The sequence below is a fragment of the Mucor velutinosus genome, assembly GCF_035048745.1.
Source record: "Mucor velutinosus strain NIH1002 chromosome Unknown tig00001574, whole genome shotgun sequence".
In the NCBI taxonomy this organism is placed as follows: Eukaryota; Fungi; Mucoromycota; class Mucoromycetes; order Mucorales; family Mucoraceae; genus Mucor; species Mucor velutinosus.
Window position 1 is genome coordinate 18849 of NW_027041933.1, and position 14021 is coordinate 32869.

Genomic DNA, 14021 nt, shown 5'->3' on the forward strand with positions numbered 1-14021 from the left:
AGCAAAGTCAATTATACAATGATGCAGTGTGTCTATTCTTCTCTTATAGTAGCAATGTGCTTTACAATGGAGGGGGGACACGTTGATGACTTTCAAAAGCTTTCGGATCGTTGGATAACGTATGTTTGGGGGGAGTGGGCTTTGAATGATGATGCTGATGACTATTACTACTCTGATGGTTATGACATGCTGTAATAAAACTTTAAATTTTGTCTATAAAAAGAGTATTTTTTTTCGTGAATTATTTTAAATCCTTTTTCTTTTCTTTTCTTTTCTTTCCGTAATTTCGATTCATTTTCTGGTACAAAGTAAGTAATTTATCTGACCAAATGTTTCTGTTGGTGGCTTTCTTATTAAAAACATATTATCGGCAGCATACGCCAGATGATAACGCAGTAGGTTCTCCTCGAATGTGGCTGTTGCCTATTAGTATCACACCGTTTTAATCATCTATGTGAGAATAACGGTAGGTAAGGAGCATCATCTGAGAAGTATGGCAGTGACTAAACATTGAATATAGAATAGAACATCCTCCCCTGGTGCTGCTGCTGGAAGATCTTTGCTAATCAGCATATACTAAAGTATATTTGTAAGTTGTCAACCACTCTGTGCATCTTACATCGTGCCGTATTATCGTTACTCACATTTCCTATCATCTCTTATAGTTTCTCATGACCGCCTCCTATTCTTTTGTTGTTGTTCTGCTTGTGCGTCAAGTTTACGATGATGGTACGTGGCAAATGTGGTATGCTGTTAAATATTTTTCAGGATTGGACTCTATGACTATCATTAGTTTTGCATTTAGATATTTGTGTGGTGGGTGCCAATCAACTCTAATCTGGCTGCTTATCTCCATGTCGATCCTCATCTCTGTTACTCTTGTATGGAACTCTTCGTAATGGGTAAACATGTATAGCTACTGCCGCTTTATCTTTAATACAATCAGGAGGCTCTTGAATGACAGGATAGCTAGCTAACTGCTGTATAACGAGTCAAAGGAATTGCCTACCCAATGGAGCAACGTCCCATTACCATGTGTATAGCACGCTGCATTTATTTGAAAGCAATGATTCTATATTCTGCTATATTTCCATCAATAATCCTGCTTTCCATATCATTCTATCCAATAATCGCACGATTGCTGCCCCAACAACTACCCCAAGAGTAATATATAGCGCATTCTATTGATAAAAATCCATCAATCATATCATTCCAATGTCATAATCCCCATGAGCAACTATTGATCTTTTAACTGAACAACGTTGCACGGTATAGGATTCAATTGTTGTGTAATGCAGTAAATATCATCGGCTATACAACAGTTTCTATTTTCAATAAGGTTTACTTTTGTGCTGCAATGTTGATGGAATATTTTCAATTTGTACCACTTAGCGCATTGACGCCAAATTTAGAGTGTTTTAATTTTGAAGCCTGTACCGAAAGCACCAACTTTTCCAAATACTTTGGCTGTAAAAAAGCACCAACAAAAACACCTATTTTAGAGCATTTCCGCTAAGTTTTTCGCGGTAGTGTTGGTGCTATTCTGAGAATCTAAAACGGCTTTGAACGCGAGAAAAAGCAGCTCAAATACACTCATATTTTGCTGTATTAAGGGCACTGAGGACTAAGAAATAGAAATACATGTATTCTACTTGCCCGTATATGAAGTAGCTAGGTGTATATGAATGTAAAGCATCACATAAGAATCAGATCCACACATAATATGAAGGGTTTTTATATGCAAGTAGAGGGTCAGCTTGAACGTAGTAGTATTATGATAAGATACGCAAGGGCAACCGGTAGCTGGAGCCGTCGCTGTGCAGGTTGATTCTCACCGAAACGAAGCGAAGGTAGAGAACAATCTGAAGCATAAACACTCATATGACTAGTGATTATGTATCAATCAACAATCAAGGTTCTTCTAACATTTTAGTTATATTAATTTAGTGATATTAGCCAAAGGTCCGCGGCAGCGCGAGCCATTTGAACGTAGGTTGGTTTCCACCGAAGCGAAGCGTAGGTCAGGAAACCACCCGAAGTGCTGAAAGGCTCGTGTACCATAGTAAAAGTCTCTATTTTCAAGGTAAAAAAGGCGATCGATTAAATTTCGATGAAAAATTTTTTTTTATGGAGGAAGGCAGGCTACCACTTGTATTTATTATGTTATTAACATGTTACCAAAAGACTATTCTACCTAAAACGACTAGTCTGTAAGTGTGTGCACAAGAGGGACAAGAAGGGCATGACTACTAATTTGAATTGTTCCCATGAGAAGGGCCCAGGAGATTTTTGACCAAGGATAGTACTGTCAGCACTTGATCAGATGGTTATCGCGAGAGAACAAAGATACTCGACCGAAGCCGCAAGCAAGAGAGAGAGAGCAATCAGAACCACACCAACAACAAAGCAAACGTTCACGTCAGTGAAACCCATCATCCACAGTTGAGAGCAGAAGAGACTCGGTATATGTGATAAATCACATACCCTGGCTACTCCTGACATTCTTCTATGTTGAAAAAAACCTTGGTAAGGGAAAAACATAGCGACTATGTACTCTGTCAACCATCGAGATGGGAGAGACCATAATGTGCGCCACTACCGCACAAAACTAGGGAATCACCCCGTTTGACCAAAAATTTCGTAGAAAAGGGGAAAGAAAGGTGAAATTTCGATGAAAACCATGAGGGGTACCTCATCCTTTTTGATCGATTTTTGGCCATATTTTTTGGGTCTTCAAAAAGTTGAGCAAAGGTGTTAGGATGTTACTACTACTCAAGTACAATTGTTTAGTGTCACTCTGGTGGCTCAAAAAGGTCTACATGTCAGGATAAGAAGGCTTTAAACTTGTCAAATTTGGCTGTATTTTTGCTTTATGGCTTTTATTTACACGGCATAAGTCACATCTTTAGTAGCTGAAGTCTTCCGCTGCTAGGGCAATTCTGTAGCTGGTGCAACTTTTAATTCGAACAGGAGGCATATTGATTTTGGTAAGACTAATTCATGCAAATTTTGATCCATTACGTTGCTGGTAAGCTTGATAATAATGAAAATGAGTAACCGAATTTGCTGCTTGAACACTATTGTTTTGCACCTTTGTTTGGCTAAGATAAAGCCCTTTTAGGCTAATATCACCAAATGCTGAGTTACATGCAATCTCGCTACGCTCGGCGACGGCGTCGCCCTGCCGGCTGTAACCGTAGACATTTCAAATTAGAGATAAAAAATTCTGGCGTATCCAGCAATTTTTAAACAACCAATAATCAGTAAAAAAAAAAAAGTGGTTATATCAGAGTCAGGAGAGCGAGTTATCCATTAGCTGATGTTGCTCTTCAGATGGCAGCATAAAGCTGGTCAATAGCAAATACAGGGCTTGCGTAAGATATACAGGGACTTTTTTGAAATATAGCCATTGCAAAAGACAACTTCATCTGGTAAAACCCCCCAAAAAAAAGTATTTGTGCTTGTGGAATTTGAGGCTTTATAGACTAAAATTCACGGAAAAAAAGAATAAAAAACAATGAAGTCAACTTGATAAAGGTATGTTTTATTATTAAACTGACAGGTGTAAAGTAAACTGAAGTATCTCTACTGGCTAGGTAGATGATCCTTCTTATATACTATAACAATAGATAAAAGTTCTATTAATTAGATTGACAAATAAGTCAACTCAGATCAACTAATATCTAATCATGCTTGTAATGAAATAGCCACCCAAACGCAACTTGATTGAAAACCAAAATTCATCAAATAGCACTCATTCAAATTCAAGTTATTTGGATCTATTAATGAAAGCGCTCAAATGTACATCAAAAAACCATTTAAACATACTAAAGTAAAGATACACGCTTATATCGCACATTGTGTGAAGGAACCACTCCTGATCACAGTGTATCAATCACACCCATGCTGGCTGTAGTAAGTGATGTTATCTTTATCCAAATAAAGTCAAGTCAACAACAAGCAAATTGACCCTTATAACCAGTGCTCTTTCATTAATTACCACCTTAAATCAAACATCAACAATATTTGATTGCCAGATATCGCAATAGCAGAACCTATTGCTCTCTATCATCACTAATCCTACAAGCTAGTTGCAAATGTATAAATACTGTTCTTTTTTTACCCAATTCCAGGATCTTCAGTTCCTTTTTTACACAAGTAAAATACAGTTGATTTCTATTGTATTTTACTATTGCTTTATTTTTTTGTGAAATCTATTTAAACCTGATTTCACTGCAATGAAAATTTTGAAAAAAACAATTTTTCGGGGATGCTGAATGATTTTTTTGTTGACATTTACTTCAGAAAATACTATTGAGTTGTATTATGATCTTCTAGTATGACCCGAAACTACAGTAGGCTGCAATGGTGAAATTTATAATAAGAAAATATAAATTTAAATTTTATATAGATATATATATATATATATATATATTGGGTAAAGGTATATAATAGAATTTTTATCCTCGGAAATCACTGAATAGCTCGTTTAGCTCAGTTTAAAGATTGTTTTTATTTATATACGATGTTTTATAATTGGGCACTCGGTATGAGCATATGCCATAAAACTAGTAACTATATAGACTAAAGAAAGAAAACCTCAACAGAGACAACGGAAAAGATGAGGAAAAAAGTTTGAGATGGCAGTAAAAGAGCAGAAGACTACTTGTAGTGGCACGATTGATCTTGAGGGATGAACCAACGGATGGGAACTTTGATTTGACTTACCACCGAGGCACCGCACAAAGAAAACAATCGGCCAAACGTTCATCTCAGTTAGCCATGAGAGGGAGGATAGAACCACAATGATCCGGGATCAGGATCAGGGGCGATAGTAGCCAAAGGGTGGACCAGACAGTCGATTGCATGAAGCAAAGATAGTAACGCAGACCAGTATACTGGAGGACCAGCAGAACCACTTATAGGCAGCATGTTCAGGGCATTGTCAATGGCATGTACACCAGGAGGAGCAGCAGGCAGAGCATCCCACAGATCACGATCCAAAGCACGACATTGAGGGAAGTGATTTCGAGAGATGAAAGATCCATCCATGCAGGGACATTCCTCACGCATGTTTGCAAAACGACCAAGACGCCAACGAACCAAACGACTACGAGCAGATCGACCAATAGGTAAGTAGAGTATGGGATCAGGGCGAGAGACAGAAGGACGGCACGCACGAAGCAGAACATGTTTACCAGTAGTAGTAGCAGCAGCCAGTTGTTGGTCAACCTGATCTTGCCAGAAGTCAGAGAAGTGAGCCTTGAGACCAGCAAATGAAGGGACAGGGTCAGGCAGAGATCTATACAAACTGTTTTCACAGATGTACCGATCCAGTCGAGTGTACGACAGAGCACCACGAAGAACCACCACAAGACTATCCTCAGGTAGAGTAGCAGAACGAAGAGCATACCTAGTTGCCAAGACATTATACCGATGTTTCATTGAAGGGAGACAGGTAATGTGCTTAGCAACGTTGAACCAGGAACCACCCACGAACATACCAACCAGCCGGTTTTGGAGCTTGTCAAGAGCCTCAAAGGTACGATAGTCAAGATGAGATATAGCGAGGCCATACTCAACCTTGGGTCTAACGAAAGCCTTGTACAGACGAGAACAGAGCAGCAGAGAGAAACCATTACGGTTGACACCAACAGAGTTCAGCAAAGCCATAACCTTGACAGCACCAGCGGACCGCAGAGACAAGATACTAGGAGCATGTAGCCCTTTATATCGAAATGGCATACCAAGGTACACAAACTCATCTACCACCGGCAGCGGCTCATTGTAGAGAGTAAGACGAGCATCAGAGAGGGCAGCAGGAGAACCGAGCACAGCACATTTAGATGGCTTCCACCTATAACCAAGACAGACAGAGTGTTCAGCAGCAAGATCCAACATAGACTGGACACCAGACAAAGACCCAAAGATAGCAACATCATCGGCAAAGAGCAAGCTATTGATGGCAATAGGACGACTAGCACCAGGAGGACTGACCATCGTAGCACCAGTATCAACAGAACGCAAAAGATTCGGTAAGGAGTTGATATACAACGAATACAAATGAGGACTGAGTACTGAGCCTTGAAGTACACCAGTAACAGGAGAGAAGGCAGCAGAGGTATGATTAGCAATCAAGACTGAGACTGAGACATCGTCAAACATGTTCATCAGAAGACCCAGAACAGGACGAGGAAGTGTAGAACCAGCCAGGGCTTGCCATATAACCCTACGATCGACAGTATCATAAGCTGACTTGATATCCAAGAAAGCCACCACAGGATAGCGACGGTGAGTCAGAAAGTAATCATGCATCAAGTCATGCAAGCAGAGGGCTTGATCCAGAGGACTACGTTGAGGACGGAAGCCACCTTGAGCAATATCCAGAGCAGGGGAGTGTTCATCCAGAGCCGGCATGAGACAGAACTCAAACAACTTACGCACCACCGAAGTGAGCGAAATTGGTCGATAATTACCAGGATCGGAAGCATCACCCTTCTTGAAAATCGGAAACACCTGAGCTTGGCGCCATAAACCAGGAGTATAAGACCATTGATAGCAGAGGTGAAACAGCAGAGAGAGCACTGGGGCAATTTCTGAGGTCAGAGCTTTTAACATCTCAGCCTTGATATGGTCAGGACCAGGAGCTTTGTGAGTCGGCAGACGTTTAATACACAGTACCAAGGTATCAGTATCAAACAAAGACATGTCCGCAGGGAGACAGAAAGGCAAGTCAGAAACCATAGGAGTGACAGGAGCAGGACGAGAAGCAGTATTTAACAGAGCACCTTCGTAGACCGTAGCCAAATGAGAGCCCATAGTAGCAACAGAAGCAGCAGGACCATCTGGGTGACTGTACGTAGGTGAAGACTCTTTATTGCGCTTGATGCGTTTTATAGCAGCAGTAGCTTTTGAGAAGTCTCTTTCCAGAGCACCACAGAACTTATGCCAGGACTTGCGCTTAGCAGACTGTACCAAAGAGCGAAAACGGCGATGAGCTTGCTTGTATAAGACCCAACAATCAATCTTAGTATACCCAAGGGCATACCGCCATCGACTGTAGAGACGATCCCGTTCAGTAGCCGCGTCTTGGATCTCTTGCGTCCAGTATTTCTTCCAATGGCCAGGACGGCCAGACTTCACACCTATTGAGCTATCCAAACATTCATACAAACATTGGTTCAAAGAACCGTTGAGTGCATCAATGTCGGGACGAGTACCAGGAGGAGCAGACACCAAACCAGAGAGAGTAACAACCAGAGGAGCAACAGAAGATCGAAAGGATTCACGGAGTAGGCCCAAAGGCCTCTCTTTCGTCAATTTCGAGAGCTTCCATTGCCGCCGAGGAGCCAGAACAGAATCACCAGGAGCCACAGTGTCATCGAGAGGTGGCACATACCCGAAAGTAAGTGACATCAATCGATGGTCAGAACCAAGAGACAGATCAGACTCAACCACCAGTTGAGGGTTCACCAAAGCAACATCACCAATATTTGTCAGAAACAAATCGATAATACTACTCAATTCTTGCTGCTGCCGAAAAGAAGAGTAAGTCTTGACACCAAAAGCCAAAGACGCATTAAGCACAGATAAGCAATGTTCGTCAAACCAAGGTTTGAGAGCATTACCACGAGCATTGGAGATAGCATCACCAGTCAGAGGACCCAACCGAGCATTGAAATCACCGCAGAGAATAGTATCCCTAGTCATAGGTAATGAGCTGAGGGCCGAGAGCACCTTATCAGAGGATAAGGGTGGAGGAAAGTAAACACAATGAACCGTTAGGGTGCCAACCTTGAGAGACAGAGTGTGCGGATTGTATGAAGGGAGTTGGAAGACCGTAAAGGGGCAAGAAGGAGAGACAAAAGCAGTGATACCACCAGAACCACGGTTGAAAGCACCAGGTACTTTTGAACCATACAAGTGGTATTGAGACCAGTCAATCGGATAGGAACCAGAAGTGAGCCAAGTTTCAGTGACAAACAGAACATGAGTATCAACAATATGAGAAATAACATCATGAACTGTTGTTTGACGAAGACCATTCGCATTCCAAAGAGAGAGAGAGACAAAAACCGGGGGGACAGACACATTATTCAAATTACCAGACCATGATTCATTGTTAAGAGACATTAGATCTCCATTTCAGAATCAGTAGAAGTATCACGGCGACGCTTGAACAAGAAAGCAGCCTTTTTAGGGTCCTTTTCCTTTAGTCGGTCCATAGCACCAGCAACAGCCTCGTCCAGTTCGGCTTGACCTATCCATCCAAGATCCAGGAACCAACGGCCAACACTACTCACATTAAGTGGGCGGATGTGGGACAGAGCATCTACGCTGCGAGCATTGACCATCTCAGCAATGAGATCCATTCGATCGTGTTCAGAGTAGGCATCGTATTGTGGGTCGGCAATATTAGCAGGATTCAACGGGTCAAAATCCTCCAATATTTCCGATTCACTTGCACGGAGCAGAGCCAAGAATTCAGCAACATATTGGGTATGCAAGAGAATACCAATAGCTTCGGAGGCAGGGAAGTTGATGTCGAGGATACGAGACGTATCCACCCCAATGGCCTTGAGAGTGCGTCGAATTTCAGAGCGTAAGATCTTGCCAGATCTACCAATATATACATATTGGTATCCTTGGGGACCCTTAGCAGCAGACGTTTTGAAGAGACGACCAGCAGCCAACTTTCTCTTAGTAGCTTTAGTTGGATCAGGGCGATGTGCAGCCTTCTTAGCTATAGCAGAATAGCTAATAGTACCAGAATCAGTGGTGGCAGTAGCAGAGGTGGTGGATCCAGATGCCCCCTTGATGGGGGTGCTTGTAACAGAATCCTGTGACGTGGCTTGCAATTTTTCAATGACCAGATCCTTGTCGTGTAAAATTTTTTTCAAGGCTTGGTTTTCCTTTTCCAAAGCATCGAGACGAGCCAAAATACCATCATGTTGATTAACACGTTCAGAAAGAGAGGCAAGTTGTTGCTGTAACTGTTGCATGATAACAGTAACCTGATTCATATCAGTTGGGTGCTGAAACTCGGGCATATTGCTGATTATTTTTTTAGAAATTGTTGAAGATCCAAAAAAATATGAAGGAGATGTTCAATAAACTTGAAACTATAACACAATAGACAGAGACTAAAGGCAAGTATACTGGTATAGTTTTGGAGTTGATTGAATTGCTGATTGTTGGGAAAATAGCGTTTTTCGTGATTCTAAGGAGACTTTTTACGGAGAGGGTGGCAAAAAGTGATGAAAAACGGAAAGAGATGCTCGTTTAGCTCAGTTGGTTAGAGCGTGGTGCTAATAACGCCAAGGTCAACAGTTCGACCCTGTTAATGAGCAATTTTTTTCCCAAAATTTAGAAAGGAGGTGTACATAGTCATACAATTTGATTTTGATTTTGTATCGGAATCTCTCTTTTTGCTCTACATTGCCTTGGCTATCAAATAAACTACATCATACTCTGAACTCTATATCCAAGAATTACTACATAGCCTCGTTTTATTTTGACAGATGTCAATTCAATCAATCTCTTAAACATTTCTCTCTTCTACTGGAAGAACTCAAATGGGAATCAAATTGACATTTTTTCAACCTTTCACCCTTCAATAACGTTATCAATATCAACATTCACAGCTTTCCAGCTATAAAAATCGTTCAAGCTTTTAGGATTACTACTAAGTGTATCAAAATCAATTATAGAAGAAGGATCAGCCCTTCATTACAAATTAATATAAATATTCAAATAATGTCAAACAAAAATCATCATCTTATTCCTACCTAAACCATATCTTTATAGCTCTATAATAGCTTATTATCTTTGTTATTTCATTGAACTTATCAATTATAAAATCCCTTGAATCCTTTGTATACATTAGCATATCGATTCATTGTACTTTATCTACTTTATCATTATATTTTTACATCTCTTTCTTTATCTCTATATATTCTTTACTAGTTGGAAAGCTATAAACCAGGTGCTCATTTATATAGACGAATCTGATGTGGCTATTTATCTATACATTTACTCTATTTCACTCTTACTATTTACGCTATAATAAACCACTTTGTAACAGTAGCCGTATCTTTTTAGTTTATGAATTACGTCTTCTTCAGACTGTTGACATTCATCACATATTTGCAATTGTCCTCTCAAAATTTATAAGTTTTCTCTATTGTAGCGAGTGTCTGGTCAGTTAGGGCCGTAACTTTCACTGAAGAGCACGTTATCTCAACCGAGGGATATTATATTTCAAAGAGACAGCACATCCAACCTTATGTAAGTGCACATAATAGAACTGCATCTTTATTGTTAGCGTGGCTGCAAAGAAACTGATGAGATATTACTCGCATCATATATACTACTACTGGTTGCGCTAATCTGACCGCGGGCACAGCGCTGCATCAGCGGGTTATTTACAAGACAAGTTGTTTCCTTAAATCAATGATATGCAGATCAACAATGCAAAGTCAAATTTAATTAGATACAGTATATAGTCTCTATTCATATCTAAAGATATGTATATGTATATATATATATATATTACAAATTATAATCGAAAATCTTCTAATTTTTCTATCAAAAGTTGACAGCGTACGTGCAGTCGACTGTCCCAGTCTGAATCGCCTGTGTTATCTGATGTTACTGATTCAGCTTCTTGAGGGTGTGGGTACTGCTGCTGTTGTTGCTGTTGCTGCTGAAGGTGATTGACACGATGCGCCAAGTGTTTCTCGGATTTACGAATCCACTCATGTGCCTCTTTGTAGAGTTTCAACTGCTGGTATACATCTTTTGTTTGCATGATTCTAAAGCAGCAGAGAGCTGCCATCTCATAGAGTGCATGTGGTGTCACCCAGCGATCCTCGCATTTCATGTCCTCGGATCGAATCGACTGTCTCAGGTACATGTCTGCCAGGTCAAAATCCCCCAATTCGCGCACACTGACACCCAAGAGCAAGTACAATTGAGACATGTCCGTGCCAATATCTTCTTTGCTCAAGGTAGCTAAACTAGTTTCAATTGTCTGTTTGAGCAACTGCAATGTGCTGGCTGTGAGCTGAGAGAATCCATTCCACAGGTAGATGAGCTCCCATAGAGGATGCACAACGACCACCCGCTTCAATGTAGGGCCATCCAATACGGTGGCATTGTTGGCTTTGGCTTTCCAGTGCTTGATTTTCCGTTCTGCAAATATCTCGTTGGGCAACAGCCGTCCTCCTAAATGCCTCTTTCGTTTCAGGATGCCAGGTATCTGCATAAACTCAAGTGCCGACTTTTCGTATTCTTCATCTGCAAACATGCAACAGGTAGCAATGTAATGATAAAAGGCTCTCGACCAATTGTTCATGCTTTCCAATCGAAAAAATGTTTCTGCTGCTTGAAAATAATCGCCTAAAAAGATTTGACCCCTAAAAAAAGTGTGTGTTTGTGTGTGTGTAAAATATAGACGTTAGGGAGACAGAGTAATAATAATAAAAAAAAAAAAAGAAACAGTATAAATCAAGATGAGGAGATATTTACCATCCCATCTCATACACTGCTAATGCTTGAAGTTGGGCCAGTTCACATACATCCGCCTTTTTCTTCTTGGGTGGTAATGTTGCAGCCGCAGTGCCAAGGTCAACGCGTGTATTTTCTCTGCGTCTGGCATCTCGAAGAATTTCCACGCCTCGTCTGGTTTTGCCCTCCATTTTGCAGAGCTTTCCCTCTAGTAGTTTCCATATCTTACCGTGAGGGAATGATAGTTTCATCTGATCCAGTATGTGTCGTGCATTTTCCAAGCTGAGCGAGTTGGGTAACAGTTGTGGGTGTATAAACAGGGACAAGTTGGTATAATAAGCGAGCAACGAAAGTGCTGACAGCGATGAATAAAGGCCCTGATTGTTGAATGATCGAGTGAGTAAATGGAGTGCAAAAGGGCGGGAAGAATGAAATCCGAGTGTATTCAAGATTTTGTTGACTAAAGTAGTGCATTAGTATGTTCATGTTGTAAGTAAGCATCGACCAGGTATATACCTCTTGGTGGTAGCAATGAGAATATCAGGCTAAATAGTCCAATGCCAAAAAAGATGCCACTTTCAATGGCATTATCAATCACAGTAAAAGACGAATCCTCCATCAAGCAATCCAGCGTTGACATGGGCCTCTTTTTGCATGATACATCAAAGCTCGGTTGGCGCGACATGTGAAATAAGCTGAGCCGTTTTTCGTTCCAAGAGGCTCTTACTTGAGCTGAATTAGCCAACATGCTGGACAGTGATTCAGCGCTATTGGTTGTGGTACCGGATGATGGCGTAGAAAAAGAAAAAGAAGCCTTCTTGCTGCTACTCCCTTTTTTCTTTAAATGACTAGCATACTCGGACGCTTTCTGTCCTGTGAGCGATTCAAACATGTGCTCGTACAATTTATACGCTTTCCGAAGTTTGTAGGCTGCCTTCATGTATTCCAGCCAACTGTTTCTGAGGAATTGAATGGTCGATGACATGAGCATGCAGTTGGTAGCTAGCAGCTCGTACTGGATCTCTGGTGATAGCGGTTTCGACTTCCGTCTCGTTGTGTCATTGGTATTGCTGTTGTTGCCCTCGAATGAGATGGATATAATAGGGTTATTAGGGGTATCAAAAAGAGTATGACAAGGAGCTGCTGCTGTCGTAGTTGACGACGACGACGATGATGATGCTGTCCATGCCGACTCTTCTGTTGCTGTTGTGTATTTGGTATATCGATGCTGTTGCTGTTGCTGTGAATGATGACCATGATGCCAGCTCCTTCTCCGCGCCTTCTTGGAAAATTGTCGAGCTAAGGCTTCTGCTGCCGCAATACGTTCGAGGGCGGTTTGTATTTTATCTGATTCAAAACCAAGCATCGCTTCTACATAGGCAATAAGAGCGAATCCAACAGCATGAAAAGGCGATTCCAAATGATGTTGCATGAAAATCGATTGTGCCAATTCGAATTCATCATTAAAGAAGGCATCCTAGTTGCTCGTTAGTAGAAATGTAGGTTCATCATGACCTAGCCATTTACCAATCCTCTTTGAGTTTCAGTTATCCAATATGCAATGACGTGCGGCGAAGGCAGTGTTGGATCATCTCGTGTGGAGGCGCTCAGGCTCACCAAGGCAGCGGCCGTGTTGTTGGCTGCATACTTGAGTGACGATGTTGTAAGTTTGGATAGATTATTCAATTGTCGAAGCATGTAATGGCGCAAAAGAGAAAGAAAGAAAGAGAGAAAGAGAGAAAGAGAGAGAGAGAGAGAGAGAGAGAGAGAGAGAGAGAGAGAGAGAGAGAGAGAGAGAGAGAGAGAGAGAGAGAGAGAGAGAGAGAGAAAGAAAAACGAAAGAAATATCAACTTTTTTGCTTTTTCATGGATTGTTGAGTTTCCCCTTTTAAACATCATCATCATGTAACACACGCCTTATTAACTTCATAAAAGGGGGTTTTAAAAGCACTATTTTTGATCAAGTCAACTACACATTTAGATGGCTTGCTAGTACTGAAAAGTCCTCGCTTTGGTTTGTATCATGATACCCAAGATGTAGAGTGTCAAGAGATGTATATATACATATATATATATTTTGCCACAAGATGGAACAACTTCCCCCCTTTTTTTTTATGCGTGTGGACGTGGATCGTCTTGTGAGATTTATACAGTCCAGGTGCTGTTTCGGACCAAATAACAATAGCAGGATCTCTATTGTTGTTGTGCGTCATTGTATACGTTGATAAACAAGCAATGCGTTTTCTCCTTTGTTTTCTGATTTATGCCAATCGTTTGCTGAGTTTTGAACATTGATCGTGGTAGTAATGGTTGTGGTAAGACATTGCACAGTGAGGTACGACATCAAAACATGAATGTATTCCAAGTTGAGGAGATTAAAGCTCTCTGCTAGAATGAGGCTTTGCATTCAATGCTCTTGCGTAGACCTACCAACTCAACGTTTAACTCGCCTTGAAAAAAAAAAAAAAGAGATGCGCCATGAGATGCTTTGATGGCCATCCACTCGTGCAATG

The 14021-nt window shown here is 41.0% G+C and overlaps 4 protein-coding genes and 1 non-coding gene across 5 annotated transcripts; 1 reads left to right on the plus strand and 4 right to left on the minus strand.

Moving 5' to 3' along the window:
* Positions 1 to 4776: 4776 nt before the first annotated feature.
* ATC70_013209 (uncharacterized protein) lies at positions 4777 to 7710 on the minus strand (the record flags this gene model as incomplete). Its single annotated transcript, XM_064832375.1, has 1 exon — positions 4777 to 7710. The coding sequence occupies one exon, from the start codon at positions 7708 to 7710 to the stop codon at positions 4777 to 4779; it is 2934 nt and encodes a 977-aa protein (XP_064675603.1).
* A 422-nt stretch (positions 7711 to 8132) lies between these two features.
* Positions 8133 to 9050, minus strand: ATC70_013210 (uncharacterized protein; the record flags this gene model as incomplete). Its single annotated transcript, XM_064832376.1, has 1 exon — positions 8133 to 9050. The coding sequence occupies one exon, from the start codon at positions 9048 to 9050 to the stop codon at positions 8133 to 8135; it is 918 nt and encodes a 305-aa protein (XP_064675604.1).
* Positions 9051 to 9276: 226 nt separating this feature from the next.
* ATC70_013211 lies at positions 9277 to 9350 on the plus strand. The gene has a single exon. It is a non-coding gene; the product is annotated as a tRNA-Ile (tRNA).
* Positions 9351 to 10558: 1208 nt separating this feature from the next.
* On the minus strand, positions 10559 to 11356 carry ATC70_013212 (uncharacterized protein; the record flags this gene model as incomplete). Its single annotated transcript, XM_064832377.1, has 1 exon — positions 10559 to 11356. The coding sequence occupies one exon, from the start codon at positions 11354 to 11356 to the stop codon at positions 10559 to 10561; it is 798 nt and encodes a 265-aa protein (XP_064675605.1).
* A 169-nt stretch (positions 11357 to 11525) lies between these two features.
* Positions 11526 to 13206, minus strand: ATC70_013213 (uncharacterized protein; the record flags this gene model as incomplete). The annotated part of the gene is made up of 3 exons (XM_064832378.1): positions 11526 to 11968; positions 12025 to 12985; positions 13036 to 13206. The coding sequence occupies 3 exons, from the start codon at positions 13204 to 13206 to the stop codon at positions 11526 to 11528; spliced, it is 1575 nt and encodes a 524-aa protein (XP_064675606.1).
* Positions 13207 to 14021: the final 815 nt, after the last annotated feature.